A 20,768-nucleotide genomic window follows, 5' to 3' on the forward strand; every position below is an offset into this window, starting at 1 on the left:
TCAGTAAAGACTTTTGCATTGGTACAAAAAAAGGTCAAATAAATGCTGTTCTTTTGAATCCAGAAAAATGTGTCACAGTTTCAACAAAAATATTAATATTATTTCAACATTATTTCTTGATTTCTGAAGAATCATGTGATACCGACGACTGGAGTATTGGCTGCTGAAAATTCAGCTTTACCATCACAGGAATAAATGACATTTTAAAATATATTGCAATATAAAACATTTCATTTAAATTGTAATAATATCACTGTATCACAATATCACTGTTTTTACTTCTTCATCAAATACATTTAGCCTTGGTGAGCAAAAGAGACTTCTTCAAAAACTTTAAAATGTCTTACCAACCCAAAACTTTTGAATGGTAGTGGACATTTAATTGATTCTATATAAATAGGGCAGAATCTTAAATATTTCTTCTGTATGTTGTCAGCCCTTTTTAAAATAATTTTGATGTATATATTTTATTTCTTTATTATCATCATTATTATAAAAAAAAAAAAAGTCCTAAAACTTTCAAAATTTCATAGTTTCAATGTGATCTTGGACTTTTAGATCCCACTTTGTTGGTAATTTTCCACTAATCATCAATAAATCATGACACAAATGGCATAATACATTTGATTTAAAAAGAATTCTTGGTCCACTAGTCTAGAATAAGAATAGATGTTGCCTATATGAGTGGATTGTCTTCCTGTCTTCTTCTGTACTGCCTCATAGAGTTCTTCAAACGTCTAAGAACTATAAACTGACCCGATGGCCTCTTATGCTGCATGGTCACCGTATTAATGGAGTGTTTTGGTGTGTGTCCATGCACTCATGCAGGCATTATTGTGTGCTCTACTCATCTTTATGACTCAGTGTGCTAACGGGGCTCCGTGACATAATTAAACACCATAATTCCATTAAAGAGAGTTTGATTAGAGGATCTCTGTGTGTGTATGTGTGTGTGTGTGTTCTCTGTAGTGCAGCCACCCACAGGGATTCAGAGATCACAGTCCTGTGTGTTGAGTGGTTAGATAAAAATTAGTGTTTTTATTGTCCACCCATAAACACACACACAAATATATGTGCAATTGCAACTATATAAACACGCACACCACACGTACCATCTGAACAGTTCTGGTTTCTAATGTAACACCAATCTAACATCACTCTTCTGACAGCATGCAGACCCCACAGCACTTGTCGATGCTGGTTGCCTGGGAGATCTGCAGTTTGAGACAAATGGGAAAGCTACAGCGAATTCAATATTTCATAATTGTTTATGATTCCTGTGGGCATATAGGGAGAGATACATGGCAATTCCGTATAAGAAAGGATATATTAAATAGTATATGGTGCTGGTGCCGCCCATGAGAACTGAGAGACTGACAGACTCATAGATTGATTTGAATACATATGCATGTAGACGTCGGGCAGCAGGCCCTTTAAGATGTTCAGTGATTGACAGCTCTGAAATTGTTCTGTGGCTTTTAATATCTGAGAGTGAGTCAAAGACGAACAGCACAGAAAATGAAACAAGATTGTACCAGACGTGATGCTGAACCCTTGCCTGCAAACATAACCTAACTTACCCCTGCTGATGTAGCGCTCTCGCTCGTACACGCCTGCTTTATGACTGTCTGTAAGCTACACAAGCTAATTTTTTTGTGCAAATTTATGTTAATGTCACTACAAGTTTTTTTGGCTATTGGGATTTTATGCTGAATGCTTGATTTGAAATGTTTGATAGCATCACTATTACTATTGCTCATACTAGTGTTAGTGATGTCTGATGTGAACAAACTTCAAATTGTAAGTACACTTCAGTACGTTGAGGAAATGAATGTTTTGACTCTTCGTAGTGATTGATTTTGTGGTTGGTAGCGATTTGTGTTTTTGGTGGTTTTTAACACAATGCCATGCGATTGCTAGGACTTTACTTACTCTTCCAAATTAAAAGAGCCCAAATGCCCTGCGATATTCTGGTCTCTATACGTCCCTCATGATCTGCCTGGTGAAACTCACTAGTCTGATCACTTCTCTTTTTCTTTTTTTTCTTTTTTCTTAATTTTTTTAATTTTAATTTTTTATTTTACTTTGATCCTCTCGCCTCTCACCCAACTTAGAGTACTCCTGTCTGTCCCCCAATATAAAAGAGCTTGATTTTCATATATATATATATATATATATATATATATATATATATATACAGGTGCATCTCAAAAAAATTGAACATCGTGAAAAAGTAAAATTTTTTATAGTAACTTATTTCAAAAAGTTCAACTTTCATATATTATAGATTCATTACATGTAAAGTAAAACATTTCAAATGTTTTTTTTTTGTTTTTGTTTTTTTTGCTGATTAAAGCTTACAGCTCATGAAAATCAAAAATCCAGTATCTCAAAATATTAGAATATTTCCTAAGATCAATCAAAAAAGGATTTTCAAAACAGAAAAGTTCTTTAAAGTATGTTCATTTATCCACTCAATACTTGGTCGGGGCTCCTTTAGCACAAAAATTACAGCATCGGTGAGGTGTGGCATGGAAGCGATCAGCCTATTGAGCCTTCAGCTCGTCTGGATTATTGGATCAACTGTTTCTCATCTTTCTCTTGAAAATATCGGTCAGGCATGTTGGCTGGCCAATCAAGCACAGTAATATCATGGTCAGCAAAGCACTTGAAAGTGGTTTTGGCACTGTGGGCAGGTGGTAAAATCCTGCTGGAAAAGGAAATCAGCATCTCCATAAAGCTTGTCAGCAGATGGAAGCATAAAGTGCTCCAAAATCTCCTGGTAGATGGCTGCATTGACTTTGGATTTGATAAAACACAATGGACCAACATCAGCACACGTCAAGGCACCCCAAATCATCACTGACTGTGGAAACTTCACACTGGACTTCAAGCAGCTTGGATTCTGTGCCTCTCCACTCTTCCTCCAGACTCCAGACCTTGATTTCCAAATGAAATGGAAAATTTACTTTTATCTGCAAAGAGAACTTTGGACCACTGAGCAAGGTAAGATACTTCTGACATTGTCTCTGGTTCAGAAGTGGCTTGGTAGCCCTTTTCCTGAAGACGTCGGAGCGTGGTGACTCTTGATGCACTGACTCCAGCTTCAGTTCACTCCTTGTGAAGCACTCACAAGTGTCTGAATCGGCTTTGCTTGACAGTATTCTCAAGTTTGTGGTCGTCCCTGTTGCTTGTGCACCTTTTCCTACCCAAATTCTTCATTCCGGTCAACTTTGCATTTAATATGCTTTGATACAGCACTCTGTGAACTGCCACCCCTTTCAGTAATGACCCTCTGTCACTTACCGTCTTTGTGGAGGGTGTCAATGATTATCTTCTGGACCATTGCCAAGTCAGCAGACTTCCCCATTATTGTGGTTTCAAAGAACAAGAGATACCCTGAATTTTTTGAGAAAATGTTTGAGTTTCATGAGCTGTAAGCTCTAATGTTTTAAAAATGTTTTACTTTACATGTAATGAATCTAGAATATATGAAAGTTTCACTTTTTGAAATGTTACAATAAAAAAATTAACTTTTTCACGATATTCTAATATTTTGAGATGCACCTATATATATATATATATATATATATATATATATATATATATATATATATATATATATATATATATATATATATATATATATATATTATTATTATTATTATTACAATTTAAAATGTTGAATATATTTTAAAATGTACAGTAATTTATTCCTGTGATGGCAAAGCTGAATTGTTTTTCAGTGTCACATGATCTTTCAGAAATCATTCTAATATGCTGATTTCCTTAAAATAGTTTTAAAAAGTCAGATTTTATTTCAGTATTGCATAATTACTGTATCCTGCAGAGCCTAAGTATGAGTAATAGTAATATTAATGTAATGTTGATGTTTGCCTTAGCAAGCACTGAGAAGATTTTTCTCTGTACTGTTAGAATATTGCAGTCAAATATTTATTTATTATTAAATGTAAAAAGCATGGGTACAGATAAATTTTTCTCTCTTTCTCTGCGAGCTGCTGTAGGTCTGGCAGGATCTCTGGCCCTATTTTTGGCAGGAAATGGGTGCAGTTCAATACGGCACAGTAAACATTTGTTAACAAGCAATTAAACATGTGGCCTTTAATCCACTGGAAAAGACAGCCATCAGCTCAGTGTGTGTGTGTGTGTGTGTGTGTGTAAGAGGCTCAGCCCATTCTGCTCTTTTTCAACTGTTCTCTACCATTACTTCCTCCTGCATCTACAACCCCACCCTGATTATGAATTTCAGACTAAACTAAATAGACAGATAACTTCAACACAAAGTGAGCCACAAGTTCACATATGTCAGCTCACAAATACATATGTACAGAATACTTATCTTTCAGTTTCTCTCCAAAGCTGTGACATGACAAGACATGACAGTGTGATCGAGTATGTGCACAGATGCACGTGTGTTAGTGTTTGTACACAGAAACATCACTGGAATGTTGTGCAACAGTGGCCTTATCATATCTTTAAGAATGAAAAACTACATGAAAACGAAGGTGTGAGAGTGTGACCTCAGAGGTGGGAGCCTCATTCTGCATGAGATCTTTCTCCTGGAAAGTCCTGCTGGCTGTTTTGCTGCTTCATACCCGTCCTGCAAAGGTAAGAACGAGTGTGATAGAGGTTTTCAAGAAGGAGGTAGGTGGTGTAGCTTTATTGCAGCATGTGGTATTTATAGACATGGATGGTTCTCTATCGAAATGTTTAATGGGGGGAGGGGAGATTCACAACTTTTTTAAAGAATATCCACTCTTTTTAATTTAACCCCTGTCTGGCTTCAGATTCACTTTTCACTGGCAGCCCAGCATGCACTGCAGCTCCTGTTATATCACTCGCTCTGGCTGATGTTCTCCTCCCTGCTGTTTACTGCATGTTCTGGAGGAGCTCTTCGCACTAGTGAGTCAGAAATACAGCAGCGTAAGCTCATCATCTTGACAAGACCCCCGTAAGTTGCTCTTACACCCCAGCCGTCTAGTCACCTGAAATCAAACTTCAGTCCTCATTTACTTTGTTTTCAAAACAGCAAGTGGTCCGTATATGACTTGAGCTCTATATTCTGAAAATCTCTCTCAAATCTCATTTGGGTTAAAGTATGTTAAATAGGATATATCATTCTTGTATCATTCTTGTTCGAGTCATTCTTGATGTGTCAAGTTTGAATATGTGCAAGTGCAAATGAGAGTTAACCTTGTAAAGCCTTACATGAAATAATAGTCCTTTTTTTTGGAATTGTTTATTGAACCTTTATTGAACAATTTGCATGCATGTTGTCATATTTGATACATAAGACTTTTATGGCTCATGTAGTATGATATAGGAGACTATGGAGCTCATACTCAGAGGAAAAAAATGCCTTAATACTGGCCCCATAATTTCAAAGTCACAAACTGAGAAAAGATACAGTATGTAATTTGCTGATATTTATATGCCCAAAAGGTAATGTGAATAAATGAGATCTTAATCTTTAACAGTATAGCAGACTATTTACATAAAATTGCATATAAATATCAATTGTCACTCCATATCTCCCAATAATATGTCTTAGTAAGATGATATTTAAATGTTTATAGTAATTTTAGGATTAAAGCTCTGTACTTTTTATTTTGTTTGGGTAATGCAATGTAATACAATGATAATTGAGAGATGTATAAACAATCGTTCCTCCTGTTGTATCATTTTAAAATTATTTCTAATTATCTGATCACAGAAAATCCATGTAACAAATATGATACAGTATTCTTTATAGAAATTTTCAATCTTTTCATCAGAGGCTATATAATATAGCAACTTAAGAGCAGCCTGGACTCCTTTTGTCATACTTCTTTTGGAGTTTGGAACGTTGTGACATAGTTTAAATGTTTTTGTGCAAAAATCCTTATAGACCTGAGAAATTTGCCACAGCTGTTATTCAATTGCTTTTTGCACATGTTTTCTGCTCATTTTGTTGAATACATGGCCTGTCAGTCCATCAAATTGAACGGGATGGATTTGTTTTTATCAGGGCATGATCTCTGCCCCACTGTTTTTACCTCAAATCTCCAGCGTCTCATATGTGTCTTCATAAATTACGACAAGTAACCCAAGCGATCTAATTACATGGGAAGATTTCAGACGATATGCTGCGGGATAGATTTCCTCCCGCTGACCCCGGATCAGCCTTTTGTACCCTGCGTGAGCTTTTGATGCACTCTCTGCTGTGCTCAGATAAGACTTGAGCACTTCTGCTGAGATCTCTCTGATTCTTTGCCCTGTGGGTCAGTTCAGATAGTGCCGCAGTCAATCTGCAGTAGATCGTTTCTTTCTGTCTGTCTGTCTGTCTTACTTTCTCTGTTTCCTCTCTCCCTTCTGAAGGCCAAGAGCTTCAAGCCCATGATTTTAGGAAGCCACTGTGCTGTTTCCATGACTACCGGATGTCACCTGTTGAGGTTGCAGATGTAGATCTGACCTGAGAGGAATATGGAAAAAGTGACAGATATTAGAAACTATAGAGGGGTACACACTAAAATACATCAATGCTAATTTTGGTTCATTTAATTCTATATTATACTATATAGATAATCTAGTTTTTGTTTTATTTAATTTAATTTAACTTCATTTTATTTTATTTTATTTCATGTTTTTATTTCATTTTTATTTATTTTATTAAGAAATTTCCAATCTCAGATCTCAAAGCACTTCAGACATTTTCAAAAATAACTGCGCAGATTCGATTTCTCAGAATTCTCGTTAAAACCCACACACACAGAACAATCTCTTTCCCCTGATACCTCTCGTAGTTTGGTGACACATCTCTCTCAGTAATGGCAAAGATCTCGGAGCACTCATGCCTTTATATTACCCATAAATTGTGCATTTTATTTGATCTGTTTCCCAGAAACTGAAGTGAACTTTCCATTATGGCTGTGTAGGTGTGCTGAGTGGTTTCTATACTGTAGATGGTTATCCACTTCTGCCTTGCTGTGAGTCTGGTGAACACACTCGTGTTTTCTGAAACATGCAACTTCACTGTATGCTCTTATTTAGGCCCTTGAGTTTGTTTTCATTTGAAGTCTTTTATTTGATGTTAAATTTATCAAATACTTAAACTGATATTAGGCCTGTTTCAGAATCAGTATTATGATACTATCGGCATCAAATTGTTGTTTTGGGACGCTCATTTGCATCTTTATTATGTGGTAAAGAGGGCAGAGGAAGTTTTAATGAAAAATAGCGGAAATGAGATTGGAACAGTTGAGCCATGACACTTTCTTGCAATGTAAACACAATGTCTGTAGTCAAACAGACCTTTTTTTTCTTTTGATCCTTTTCAGTGTGAGTTTTTCCTGCAGCGTGTTTGTATTTGGCTTCTCGCAGTTGACGGTCAAGGCCTCTCTGTGTTTTGTATGCCAACCGCTGTTTTGTCTGAGATGGCAGTGACCTTTACTACTGTTTTGATAGCTCATGTTGTTTCTCTTTCTCTCAATGGATGAACTCATCATGGCGTTTAACTTATGGTCCTTTCGCTCTAGTTGATCAAAACTGACACTGGCCCTTTTGTACAACATTATCCTCTCTCTTAAGCAAATCTGGGACTTTATTTTAAAGGATTGTTTCAGTCAGCATTTTGCTCACCCTCATATCGCTCCAAACCCATATGACTTTCTTTCTTCCATGGGACATAAAAGATGACATTTTTAAAATGTAGCAGTCACTCCATGCTATTATGGAACTGCAGCTTTCAAAAGTGAATATTGAGTGAATGATGACAAAATTATTGTTTTGTGGGGAACTCTCCCTTTAAACTGATTTTGTTTGTGTGTGAGATTTACTCAATCTCTTGTTGTCTCCACCTGTTTTGCTCTCCCTCAGCCTGCAGGAGTGTAATTTGATCTTTATCGGTTGAAAATGCTGTTTACACGAGCGTTAGGAAAGGACAGTATGAGGGAGCGTTGAGCTCTGATGTCTCCCTCCGAGTGTTATAGATACTGATGTCCTGTTTAGCGTCATGTTTCTCCCGTTCAGTAAATCTGACTGCTGGAGTCCAATCAAACACATCAAAAACCTTTTAAGCATTGCATGTCTTCCACCGTCCACACCCGTATTTATCACTCGGGATGCTGCCTTTTCACTTAATACGCCAGATAGGAGAGAGGCGATGTAGTACTTTTGAATGTGGTCCTGTGATTTACATTACATGCCATGAGTGTTGCTTTATAGGCACATGTTTTAATGAGGTGTAAAACACTCATTCAGAGCCTGTTTTGAGGATGTGTGGAGTACGGACAGAAATGAATTTTGAGAGCTGTTTTATTTATTCATCAAAGCTGAATTTGCTCGCTCTCCATTTAGTCTTGTTTATTTGTGCTGTGAGCTTCATGCAAGATCAATGCTTCTTTGATGCAAGATAAAAATAGCAGCTTTCTCTGTGTTCCTTTCAGATTCCTCAATTCTGGTGATTATTTTGGCCTGTAGCAGAGCGTTCCGTTCAGTTGATTATTCTGCGTTACGTGCAAGGAGATAAAAGGCAACTCATGTGACTGTCTGGACAGGATCAAAGCTGGATGTACCAATATGTATGTGTGTGTGTGTGTGTGTGTGTGTGCGCGTGCGTGCAATCCGTTGGTCGAAGACACCAAAATTTTACTTGCATTTCATATTATTATTACAGTTATGGTTAGACCTGTGGAATTTGTATTTGCAGAAGAAGCATCTTGCCATGTAATACACTTCTACTGACCATTGCATGGTAATTTAACATATTTTGGTTCAATACTTTTGAATATCAGTTAGACAATTAAATAAACAATACTACATACTGTAGTGTAAATCAAATTTAAGTCGAAATTCCACAGTCAGTGCAGAAAATGTGGTAAAAGGTGTGCAGTGACCTAGTTAGTTGTGCTAATAAGCATGACCTATTACTGTTGCTCATACTTAAAGGTTAGGGCATTCACACAGACTGTGTTGAATTCAGGTGCATAACATATCTAGCATACTTTGTGCTACAGATATAAATGATACCTCAAGTAACTTTGCGCAAGAGTTATGCCAGTGAACGTCTTAATCTCAGTCAGTTCACTATGCAGAAAGTGAAAGTAAAAACGTAATGGAGCTACGACGGAGCTTTCGGCATCTGACGCATATTCTCTCAAAGACAACGAAAGACGAATCTACTTCAACATATGCTGATAACGGGATATAGCTTACTGTTTTCATATATTCCCTTAATATTTCTAATATTACATTGGGAAAAAATGAGAAGAAACCTATTTTGTGTTAAACAGGTTGTTTTTGATAGTCCGTGCTTGAAATAAAAGCTTTTTATTTCATTGATTTTTCTTGATGACTGAAGTGTTAATATTTTAATTGTAGGCCTATAATTCATTGTATAATAGACCTGTTTTATAATACCTTTTAACTTAATAATAATAATAAAAGACATTATAAAAATAAGAATTAATTGGCCTACATTAATTGGAAATGCCAAATATCTTAATATTGCCAACAATTGATGTTTTTGACAATAACTCTGGCTATTGTCGATACAAGATTGTCTTTCGACGCAACTCAGCAAGGGGAGGTTATCGTGGGGCCTTTCGCAGTGCATGCCCTGCGTGATTGTCTGCTAACCTTACACCTCTGGAAGACAGCACGTTGCCTGTTACGTTGTTTGGTCTGCCTTGTTGAGTGCAGTGGCAATGAGAACATTATATTTCACACACTTTAAGCTGTTTTATTTTCCAAATGTAATAGGATTAGTTCAACGAATCTAATTACGAATCAAATCGTTCGGTTTGTAATGCATACCGAACCGAAAGCCTCGTACTAAATGGTTCAATACGAATACGTGTATCGCTACACCCCTAATTAATAGCACTAATAGCACGATAACATGATACAGTATGTAAGCATCCACCCAAAACACTTTTGCATTGAGGTAGTGGTTGTTCCGACCACTTGCAAGGACCATTCATATTTTCTTCTGAAAAAAAATCTGAAGTATTTAAAAATCTAGCAATTATTGTTATTCGTTTACTTTTTTGAAAGCAAAAACAACCTCCAAAACCTCATATGCTCATGACTGCACAGAATAAATTTATTTTCTGAGAAACAATAAGAACACCTAGATCTTGATGAATGCAGACGCCCCAACTGGAATTTCAACATAATAGCCTAATAATAAATATAGACACTGCTCATCTTAATCAAGACCTGAATAAAGTGACCTCCGTGAACTGAGATCTGTCCTCAGTTACACTACAGATCACACGCTGCCTGAGGACAGATGCTTTTAAGAGCTCTTTAGTGAAGGGTTATTGGGCTTCTTTACATGAGGCAGTGCAAGAGACAGTTCTTGGTGGGCCGTAGGGAACAAGAAGAGGACAAGAATAGGGTCTCTCTCACCCCAGTGAACAGACTGGCTTGCCCCCAGCCTCAGGCATTCATTTGGTGCTTGTCTCAACACAGCTAGTCAACCGAATGACATATATATATATATACATACCAACACTATCAAAACACTCCGGGGTCTGGAGTACAGAGCGAGGACACATTTGTATCTTTTTTGTGTAAAGGGGGACACTCCAGGCACACAAAGAGACTCAAAGTGTTTCTTCTGGGTTTGTCATGTTGTAGATGGTTTGTTTATGCTGTTATTCATGTGTGTGAATCTGATTTTACTGATTCCCCTTGCAGATGAGGCGGCGCACCAGAAGGAGTGCATAGAGCGAGACGACCGGAGAAACAGCCATATTCCCGAGCAATTCGCCGGCCTCCTCCACGGCTCGTCTCCTGCCTGCGAATCCCCTGACAACCCTTATCAACTCTACGGCAAAGTGCGAAAGTTCACTGTTCCTGAGCCTCCGCTACGGCATGGGAATTTTCTCAGAGCTCCCGAGTATTCGCCCCCATTTCCTCGCACTGGCAGCGAGGCGTCTGCCCTGAAGACCCAGAAAGAAGCCAAACCGCAGATAGTCTACAGGACGATTTTTCACACCCGGGTCAATCAGGGCCCATTAACTCTCACCGAATCAGGCGACAAGACCACCGGGGTGCATGTGAGGAACGGGGAGGTCCGGAGCAAAAGCACAGGCAGCTCAAGCCCAGCAAGCAGCAATACCGGCTACGAGGAAAGAGCCTGCACTCTTGGGAGGATGAGGTCTATGCCCAAAAGCGTTTTGGACCTTCAGCTGTCCAGAAATTTCTCCAAATCAGACTCAAACTTGGTGGCCGTGTCTCCCATCGAGGAGGAGCAGTGGAGTTCCAGGGGGCAGAACAGCCCCGGTAAAAGCAGCCCCAACAGACTAGAGAGAACCCCCTCCTTTACGGCAGAGTGGGAAGAGGTAATAACATTTTAATTACCAGCTAATTGCAGAATCATTTCCACTTAATTAATTCACTTAGCGTGAAGTAACCAAGCTGACTGGCTTGAAAGGTTTTCTTTTGGTGCTCGGCGTATGTTTTTGATGTGCGATGCAAAATCATGCCCTTTCGCCAGGAAGCCTAAATTATTCAACAATGTTGTCATGGTAGCTAAATGATTTTAAATGTGTTTCTTTATTATATTAAATATGCGTAATGATAGGCCCAGGACACGATTTTCTCTTGTGTTTTGCACTGACGGTGATCTGTTTTTCACTAGGGCAGCTTTTATCCAGGGTAATGTAGCATATAAAAATTCAAGCAATCAGTCAATTAATGGAGGAAGTGCCTTTGAATAATGACATCCTAATTATACTGAGTGAACTGATAAATCAAAACAAAAACATGTCTAGGTCATAATTAAAATAATAAATAAGAATCTATTGTTTGCAAAAAGAAAACAAAGTTTTTAATTACTTATTTTCATGACAATTAAGCACATTTAATCCAAAATTCTCATTATCATAATGTGTCTAGACTTAACTTTTTAAAGAATTTGTTTTTTGATTGTCATTTGATAACAATTTTTTCATAAATACTTTTTAAATCATAATTTAATTACAAATCTTGTTTTATTATTTTTGTCCATATTACTTTTTTTTACAGTAGTGAGAGATTTTTGTGTGGATAATATGCTTAATTGACTCTTCGTTACTGCAATATCTGACAAGCCATGCCGCTCTCACGCCACACATCATGTTCTCACGCATTGAAAAATACATCGCCGAGCAAAGAGGCAACTGACAACAACGAAAGACAAGACAGAGCAGGTTACTTTAGGTATAAAAGTCTCAGCGTTCAAATTTTGTCTTTTTATAAATTTTTTAATTCAGACAATAAATACCGTTTTGTGGCTCTTTAATGTGTAGCACCTCAGTTCAAACAGCATATCAACCGATCATCTCTTCCTCTTTACTAGTCATAGCATGAAATAAACATGAATGAACATCAGAAGAAATCTTGTTTCAACTGCGGAAAGACATCATTACACACCATTTTTCAAGTTCATATTGTACTCTCCTGTCCGGTTTGTTTGTCGGATGGACAAAAATGGCAGATTCTGCGTTATGATTGGTCAGATCACCTGTCAATCAAATTCCCTCGAAGGGTCAGTTATCATTACAATAATGTCAAGAATCTGACCCGAACATCTTAGATAGGTGTCTTGAGAGATTTATCTTATAGTTACATTTTATTAGAGATCAAAAGGAACAAATCACAGATGACAAAAGAGATTTTATATCTCTCAACTCAATTGATAGTCTCAAATTTCCTCCTCTTCTTTGAATTCTTCTTTAGAGTTAAATCTCTTTCAGGTCAGCGTTTCTGTTTAGATACACAGCGGCTTCCCGCTTCATTTGACTACTAAATCTCCACACTCAGTAAATTTAATGTGTCACAGCATTTTCTTTCCCAGCCTCACCCGGCTGTCAGGTCTTCAGAAGAGAACATATATTAGAAATAACTGATCAAAGGGGAAAGGGGAGAGTTCTGTATCCGTTCATCTGGGGCTTCCGAGTGGCTTTCTCTTTGGAGTAAAAACACGGTCCGCTGGGAGACAGCGAAGGGCTGTTCTTTGAAGGCAGGTGTTCAGCTTTGCGAATGTGAAATGACACTTTCTTCGCTCTGAACATCACTGTCATTTTAATAGGAGACATTCATCAAAAAACACTCTCCCAGCTATCTCCGAACTGACATGTTCTCAAACGAAGCTGATCGTGATAAATTGCCTTCCCAAAATTCCCATTCTTCCCTCAGATTTTAGGAAACAATTAAACGGTTTTGGAGCACAATTACTGACATTTAAGAAAAACTGAAAGTGGTTTTGCGGAAAAAGAGCAATGAGGAAAAGCCTGTGGGGAAATGCCATGGAATAAGGACATAAAAATAGGGATGAGGGCCTTTCGTTATGCAAACATGCAATTCATCTCTGTCTTTTCCTCTCCACAGATTGACAAGATTATGAGCTCCATAGGTGCTGGAATTGGCACAGAGTTGGAGGGGATTACGGAGGATCACTCAGGTTTGTGTGTCTCTTGTGTGTGTGTGTGGTGTGGATGCAATGTGTGGTGATCTCGCTTTTATAGTCAGTCATCCCACTACGTTTAACATATATCCATAACTATAGGGAGCTCATGGCATGATATGAATATTAACTAACGGCTGTGAAGTGTGCTGCACTGTGAGACAGGAGGGTTTCCTTCAGTAGTGTCAAAGACCCGCTCATAGACAGGGAGCTTTTTGAGATGTAACCATGGTTACCATGCGCTCTCGTCACTGTGCTCTTTCTGTAGTCATAATGAGAGCAGGGGGACAGGAAGTGGATGGACAGTTTAGACTCTAAGCACTGGTCTTAGGACAGTTTTTTTGTTCGCAGTGGGAGCGAAAGGAACATCTCATTGATTGGAGATCAGAGTACAAAGATTCTCTCAGCGATGATCAATAGTGAAAATCTAATTGCTAGAGCTAATAATGAAGACAATAACATTGTCTTCTATTGCCTGTCCTCTCACTTCATCTCTTCTCCGCTCATCTCTCGTCCTCTCTCCTCCCGTTTTGGCTCTTCTCATGCCTCCTGTTGTCTCCTCTCATTCTGTCATCTCACATCCTCTCCTTTTCCCTCTTCTCTTGCCTCCTCTCCCCTCTCCCTTTGCCTCCTCTCATGTTTCTCCCATCCCTTCCTCTTTTCTCCTCTCTTTTTGGCTTTCATTTTGACTCCCGTTGCCCCCTCTCACTCTCTTGTCTCTGCCTCTCCTTTTGCCTTCTGTCCTCTCTCTTCCTCTCTTTTTGCCTATCTTCTCTATTGTCCTTTGACCTCATTTTGCCTCTTCTAATACTTTTTCCCCTACTCTACTTTTGCCTATTTTGCTTTTGTCTCCTCTCCTCTCCTCTCCTCTCCTCTTTTCTAATCCCAACCTCTCTTTTGCCTCTCCTCTCACCTCCTGTCCTCTCTTTTCTCCTTTGGGCTCTCCTCGTCTGCTGTTGCCTCCTCTTCAGTAATTCTCTCATTGCTTTTTGCATCTCCTCTCACTTCCTTTCTTTTTGTCTCTTCCGTCACATCCTGCGGACAGGGACAGTGGAAGGGACAGAAAAAGCAGAGAAATAAGGGGAAAGAATGACAGGAGAGTCATTCTTTCCCCTTATTTCTCTGCTTTTCCTGTCCCTTCCATTTTTTGCCCCTACTCAAACCTACACCGTTCTCTCCTCTCATTTGCACCATCTGATATTGCTTTCCTCTTGCCTTCTCTCCTTTCGCTTCATCTCTCACTTTTCCTGTCCTCTCCTCTTGCCCCCTCTCATTTCACCTTCTCTCCTTTCATCCCTCCATCCCTCCCACATCTCCCCTCACCTGTCCTCTCACCTTTTGCCTGTTATCCCTACTTTCATCACTTCCTCTTGACTCTGCACCATTTCTTTCACCGCCTCCACTTTACCTCTCCTCTCCTCCTCTCTCTTTGTTTCTCCCCTCACCACCTCAATTGTCACCTTTCATGTTGCATCTTATTGCTTCATCTCCTCTCATCTTTACCCTCCTGTTCTCTCCTTTCACCTCTTCTTTCGTCTCCTCTCCTCCTGTCTCGTCTCCTTTCCTCGCTTCTCCTACACTTTTGCCTCTCCTTTCCCCTGCAGTGGTCCTTCATTTTTCTGTCCACAGAAAACCCATTTGTGTTGCCATTCCACCAGTGCTCACAGACGCCCACAGAGTGTGTGTGTGTGTATGGGAGGGAGCAACAGCAGCTTCTGCACTCAGACAAAGAGGCTGGGGTTGATCTGATGGCTATTATCGGCAATGTGAGGTACAGCTAGTGGAAAGAAGGGAGGGAGAAGGAGAGACCGAGAGGGAGGGAGAGAGAGAGCGCACAGTGACACAGGATGCAGAGGCATACAAATGAGTGTGGGAGTGCTGGAGAAACAGAAATCTACCAAGCAAGCTGCACGCTGTCATTCCTATCCTCTTTCGCGCACGCTCGCTCGTTCGCTCCCGCACGCGCAAACGCGCACACACACGCACATGCCTGCACTCTCCACACGTTGAAACACAGGTTGAGCAGCACAGCGTTGGTAATCCGCATCTCTCTCGCCTCTCTTGTGGATGTAATTTGGAGCCTTCAGCATGTCTACCTCCACAGCCAGCGTACTTCTCCACCAGCACGGACCCTAACGCTCACTCTCCTGAGAGGACCCTCTTCTTCTAAATTGCTCTCTCTTTCTGTTTTCCTCCCTTTCGCAATTGTTTACTGAACATTAGTTTCTTCTGTTCCTTGAAATCACTTTCCTACCTATATTTTCTCGCTCTTTCTGTCTCTACCGTTTCCACTCGCGCCCTCCGTGGCTTGTTGAGCATGGCGGGTTCGTTTGACAGTCACTTTGCGCGGAACATGATGTGGCAGTGCCAGCTCTCGCAGCCGGACTGTCGCTGCTACCGGGTGGATGGCTACTCACTTCTCAAACGCCTCCCTCTGCACCCCTTGATAGGCCCCCGCTGCCCCGTCCAGTCCGTGGGACAGTGGCTGGACAACATCGGTCTCGTGCAGTATGAAAACCACCTGCTGTCTAATGGCTTCGACAACGTTCAGTTTATGGTGAGTGTTTCCTTCACACTTCCATCTGTCTTTCCCAGTGGCCAGTTTTCTGAGTGTGTCTTTTTTCATTAGTCATCAGTTGCTTGTTGTGGGTGGTGTGGGTTTGCATGTGTACTTCAGTGTTTGTGTTCTCAGGTGAGCTGTTCTGTGATTATGTGAGATGTCCAGTATCTTAATCTGTTGGTCTCCTGTTACATCACACTATGATATTTCCTTGAATATTGTGACATTTTACATGCGAGTATTGCCTGGCCTTATGTTTCCTATCTGTACTGCCATATCAGCACTTTGGGAACTTTGCAAGGAGATTCAGTTAATTATACATTATTCATATTTGATCTAACATGTCTAGTTTAGAAGATTATAGAAGTTTTAGTAAGTGGGTGTTCTGTAGCAGAGCTAAATTATAGGAAAATAGAAATTGAAACAAAAATATATTATAGAAATAAAGAATATATGAAACTTAAATACATTTAAAATTATATATATAAATTGCATATTATTTGTTTCATGATTACCTTTGTTTGTGCAGTGCTGCATGGGTACTCATTGATACATTCCAACACGTGGTCAACGTCACTCCTCTGACAATGCAGAAAACATGTCCACCGTGGGCGTGTTCTGATGCATGAATGCGTTTGCCTGGTTTGTGTTGTGTGTGTTTGGGGGAGAAAGTGTTAAGGCAATCCATCTTCAACTACCAAAGCAATCGTAGTTGTTTAGGAGCACCTGTAGAGATGAAGGGGCAAGTTGGAAGATGTTGTTTCCGGGAAGAGTCGATCAATGCTGTCTGCGCACTTATGATTACCAGAAAATCCTTCTGCAGAGAGCGATCACAGTTTTGGTTGAAATGTAGCTCAGAAAGCAGAACTGGAAAAAATCAGACTAGGCTTCGGTGTTGTTAGTGCTGGTATAACTGATGGATCAGAATAGTGTATTTAACTGCTTAAGCTGGTCAACAAGCATGGTTTTGCTGGTTGGCCAAGGAAATATTGCTTGTTAAGAAACTATGTTGTTGATCAGCTTATGCTGTTTTTCCACAGGGTAGTGCAATGATGAACTGAAACTGCACTGAAAACCACACAAGTTGTCATGAGTGACCCATTAACTCATTTTCTAACACTTAATTAGTTTCCTGTGCACACACAGTGGTCAGTGTAAAACAAACAGTACACCTTTTCTTAATCAGTATCTTTGTCTTTTTTTTCTAGTAGAAATGTCTAAATGTGCTTAAACCCACATAAATGAGTCAAACTTGCATTATTTATTGTTGATATTAAGGCTTGTTTTCAGATAATATATCCTGAATATTTTATACTCCTTTGGCAAATTGTTTTACTTGTTTTAAGTGCAAATCAAATAGAATTTAGTGGGGAACAAATTGCCAGAGTAGTAAGAAAACCTAATTTCCCAGAATATGTCTGGAATTAAAGGGATAGTTCACCCAAAAACCAAAATTGTCATCATTTAGGTTTGTCATTCCAAACCTGTATGAATTTCTTTCTTATTTTGAACATAAAAGAAGATATTTTGAAGAATGCTGATAATCAAACAGTTGATGGTCCCCATTGACTTCCATAGTATTTCTTTCCCTATTATGGAACTCAATGGGGACCAACAAAATTCTTCAACATATCTTCTTTTGTGTTCATCATATGAAAGAAACTCATACAGGTTTGGAACGACACAAGGGTGAGTAAATCATGTCATGATGACAAAATTTTCATTAAGTCAGTTAATTAGGTCTATGGTTCAGAAACTCCTTAGTGAACTTGCTATTATTAATGTACTTTTAATTTCATTCGTTTCACCCTGCAAGCTCCTAGAACAATGTCTTTGTGTAGATACAGCGACTCAAAGCAATCTGTTTTGTTCTCTTGCTGTGTGTCTGTGTATAGCGCTACGCATTTAGACTTCTAATTTATTTGTTTCAGACTGTGGCTCTACCAAAAGACATGATTTCACAATTACTGCTGCTTTGCTTTTCAGAAGGACACATTTATGGACGCATTTATTCTAAATGACCGTCATAGTGCAGATTTAGTTACTAAAGCAGGTGACGTTTACAGGTGAGCCACAGACTCCTGGGAACTGTAGTCCACATGCAGCCATAAACTGCATTGAGCTGATGATGGGTAATGGAGCTACGACTAAATCCTATACATTGTGTGACTGAATCGGATGCTCATGCATACGTTTGAGTGTGTAATGAGTCGTTTTGCGAGTGTTTAGTTGCTCATGCTGATTACCCTCCCCCAGCTCTGACCTGCATCCATTCCTGTGGTTGCCGAGGCAACAGCAAAGAGAAAAGAATAGAGTACAGAGTATTTTAGCAATAGAATTTTTTATGAAATCTGTGTTTCCTTCCCAACTGTTGTCAAGGAAATGGATTACGCTGTTTCCCCGCAGAACATTTAAAAAAAAAAAGTAGGGTGTTAAAAACCTCCCGAAGCCAGTGTTGATTTGTCAGCACTCATCGTAGTGCCAGCATTGACAGCTTTACCTGCTAGCAATACAAAATACGTGATCTTATTCAAGAGATACAACAATCAAAACTCTATGTATAAACACGCTCACAGTGGTTCTCGTTAATTAATAATTGCTCACAGTTCTACATTGTTTTCATGCTAAAGTTCCGCTGGATTCACAACCGGTGCATTAGCATAAAATAGTTTTGGTTACAATACTGATGAATCCCAGTTATTCTAATGGCAGGAATGTGTGTGCCTGCGGTTAGATATTAGTATAATTCAAGCCTAACCATCTCCATACAAGGGCTTTCTGTGCAATGTCACCTGTACAGGTGCAAACATTGAGAGAAAAATGCCACAAATAAGGATGATTAATTGAAAATAGCTTTTGTATAGGCTTAAGCTACACATGATTGTGTTTTAAAACCTCACATTAGCCAGATATGCTTTTCTCTTGCTTTTTTCTCTCTTTTCTTTTTTGGATTGAGCCATAATGCACATTTTTCAGACTCTGAAATAAGGCTTATTAATAACATTTTGTGTTACATGAGAAAAGCATGAAATAGATATAAAAGTAGCTTTAGATAATTTTTTTTATTATTATTATTATTACACTGTAAAAAGTGTTGCTGACTTAACTTTAAAAAATTGAGGAAACCCGTTGCCTTAAATTATTAAGTAAATAATCATTAAAAAATAAAGTTAAGTGACAATTGACAATTCACTTAACTTATACTTTTTATTATTATTAATTACTTAATAATTTAAGGCAACAGGTTTCCTCAATTTTAAGTTAAGTAAACTTATCACTTTTTACAGTGATAAGAAACCTATTTATGAAATATTGTGTGTCATCAAGTAGCACGCGGACTCAACCAGAGTAAAACAAGCAAAGTTTCACAAAAGTAAAATATTTAATTGTGTTTGGGGCAAATATCTGCACTCCTTGAATGCCGAATTTGGGGGCTGTAGCTAACTGCTGTAATCACTGTAAAATAAAAAATATTCATCTTAAAATAATTTGTTACCCTGCTGACTTAACATTTTTAGTTTAGTCAGCTAAAATATTCCAGTTGTCCCTTAAATTAACATTGAATATCTTAAAATTTCAAGTTGACTAAACTAAAAATTTTAAGTCAGCGGGGGTAACAAACAATTTTAAGTTGAAACAACTTTTTGAAACTTTTTTACAGTGTATTTTTTGGGTAAACTATCACTTTAATTAGTTTTAAAAAAGGTTGATTTGAAAAAGTTATTTTCAGATTTTTTTTATTAACGTGTATATTTGAAATAATTTTTTTAATTAAATGATACTCTATAAATAAGAAACTGAAACTGCCAGAAGGTGGCAGTAAATTAATAAGTCATTGAGTCATTCATTTGATTGTTCAAATGGCTGAATTATTCAGGAATTACGTAAAATTCTGTCTTTATGAATGGGTCATTAAATCACTGGTTCACCTGATTCATTCAAAAAGCGGATTCATTCAGAAATTGTGTGTTGCTCGGAGATGCACAACAGTTCTGCTGTGGCTAATATAGGTAATATTTGTGTTGGCAAAACTGAGCAAAAATATTGTGTCTAAAATATAACAGTTTTAAGTTCTTATTTATTGAACTGTTGTATAAAATCAATATCACATTTGCACTCGTGCTACTTGGGACAAAAACGGCACTTGTGTGATGTTGCTTAGCTAATATGATATAAATATGAGACAAAATCTCATACATGGGTGCTTTGGCCCCAGTATTTAGAATTTTAGGGGCATATAACTGCACTCTAAAGGCTCCTTCACAGGGCAGTTGGGGCAGATCTTTTTTTGAATTTTCTATTCTATTTCTATTCATCAAACAATCTTGAAAAAAGATTGGTTGAGCCAGTGTTGTCTCTGCACATTAAACTTGGAAAAGTGTTTTAAAATGCAAAAAATTGCACCCATCACCTTAAAGTGTTTTAGTCCAGTCAGCAGTTCATTACTATGTAATTTTATGCCTCTAGCAGAAGTATCTCCCCCGGATGAATGGGACATCTGGATGAACCACAAAGACACACACTCCCTTTTTCTCTGGTCTCTGTAGGATGGAGCTTCTGAAAGGCCTTCAGATACAATTAATATTAGATGGAGTTCTGCTACTTCATTCTGATGTGTTGGGCTTGTAAAGTTTCTCTTTTTGAATGTTACTGCTTCTCTTTTTCTTCAGATAAAGTTGATATATAAGACAGACTGCAGTGTTTAGTCGCTTGTTCCCTTGGTATTAGGAAGAGCGTGAATAGAGCAGTGGCCTG

The 20,768-nt window shown here is 38.5% G+C and overlaps 1 protein-coding gene across 7 annotated transcripts in view; it reads left to right on the forward strand.

The window, feature by feature from the left end:
- LOC306861409 (ankyrin repeat and sterile alpha motif domain-containing protein 1B-like) overlaps positions 1 to 20,768 on the forward strand; it is a gene marked incomplete at its 5' end in the record, with an annotated part of 177,726 nt that overhangs the window by 108,539 nt on the left and 48,419 nt on the right. For 6 of the 7 annotated variants that reach the window (XM_079403636.1, XM_079403639.1, XM_079403637.1 and 3 more), the window contains 3 exons: positions 10,702 to 11,348; positions 13,378 to 13,450; positions 15,904 to 16,010. In XM_079403636.1, coding sequence (XP_079259762.1) covers positions 10,702 to 11,348; positions 13,378 to 13,450; positions 15,904 to 16,010 — 827 coding nt within the window. Of the gene's footprint in view, positions 1 to 10,701; positions 11,349 to 13,377; positions 13,451 to 15,666; positions 16,011 to 20,768 lie in introns of those variants that run through there. The other variant, XM_079403642.1, reaches the window with a different exon arrangement.

The sequence above is a fragment of the Barbus barbus genome (assembly GCF_936440315.1).
Source record: "Barbus barbus genome assembly, chromosome: 42".
In the NCBI taxonomy this organism is placed as follows: Eukaryota; Metazoa; Chordata; class Actinopteri; order Cypriniformes; family Cyprinidae; genus Barbus; species Barbus barbus.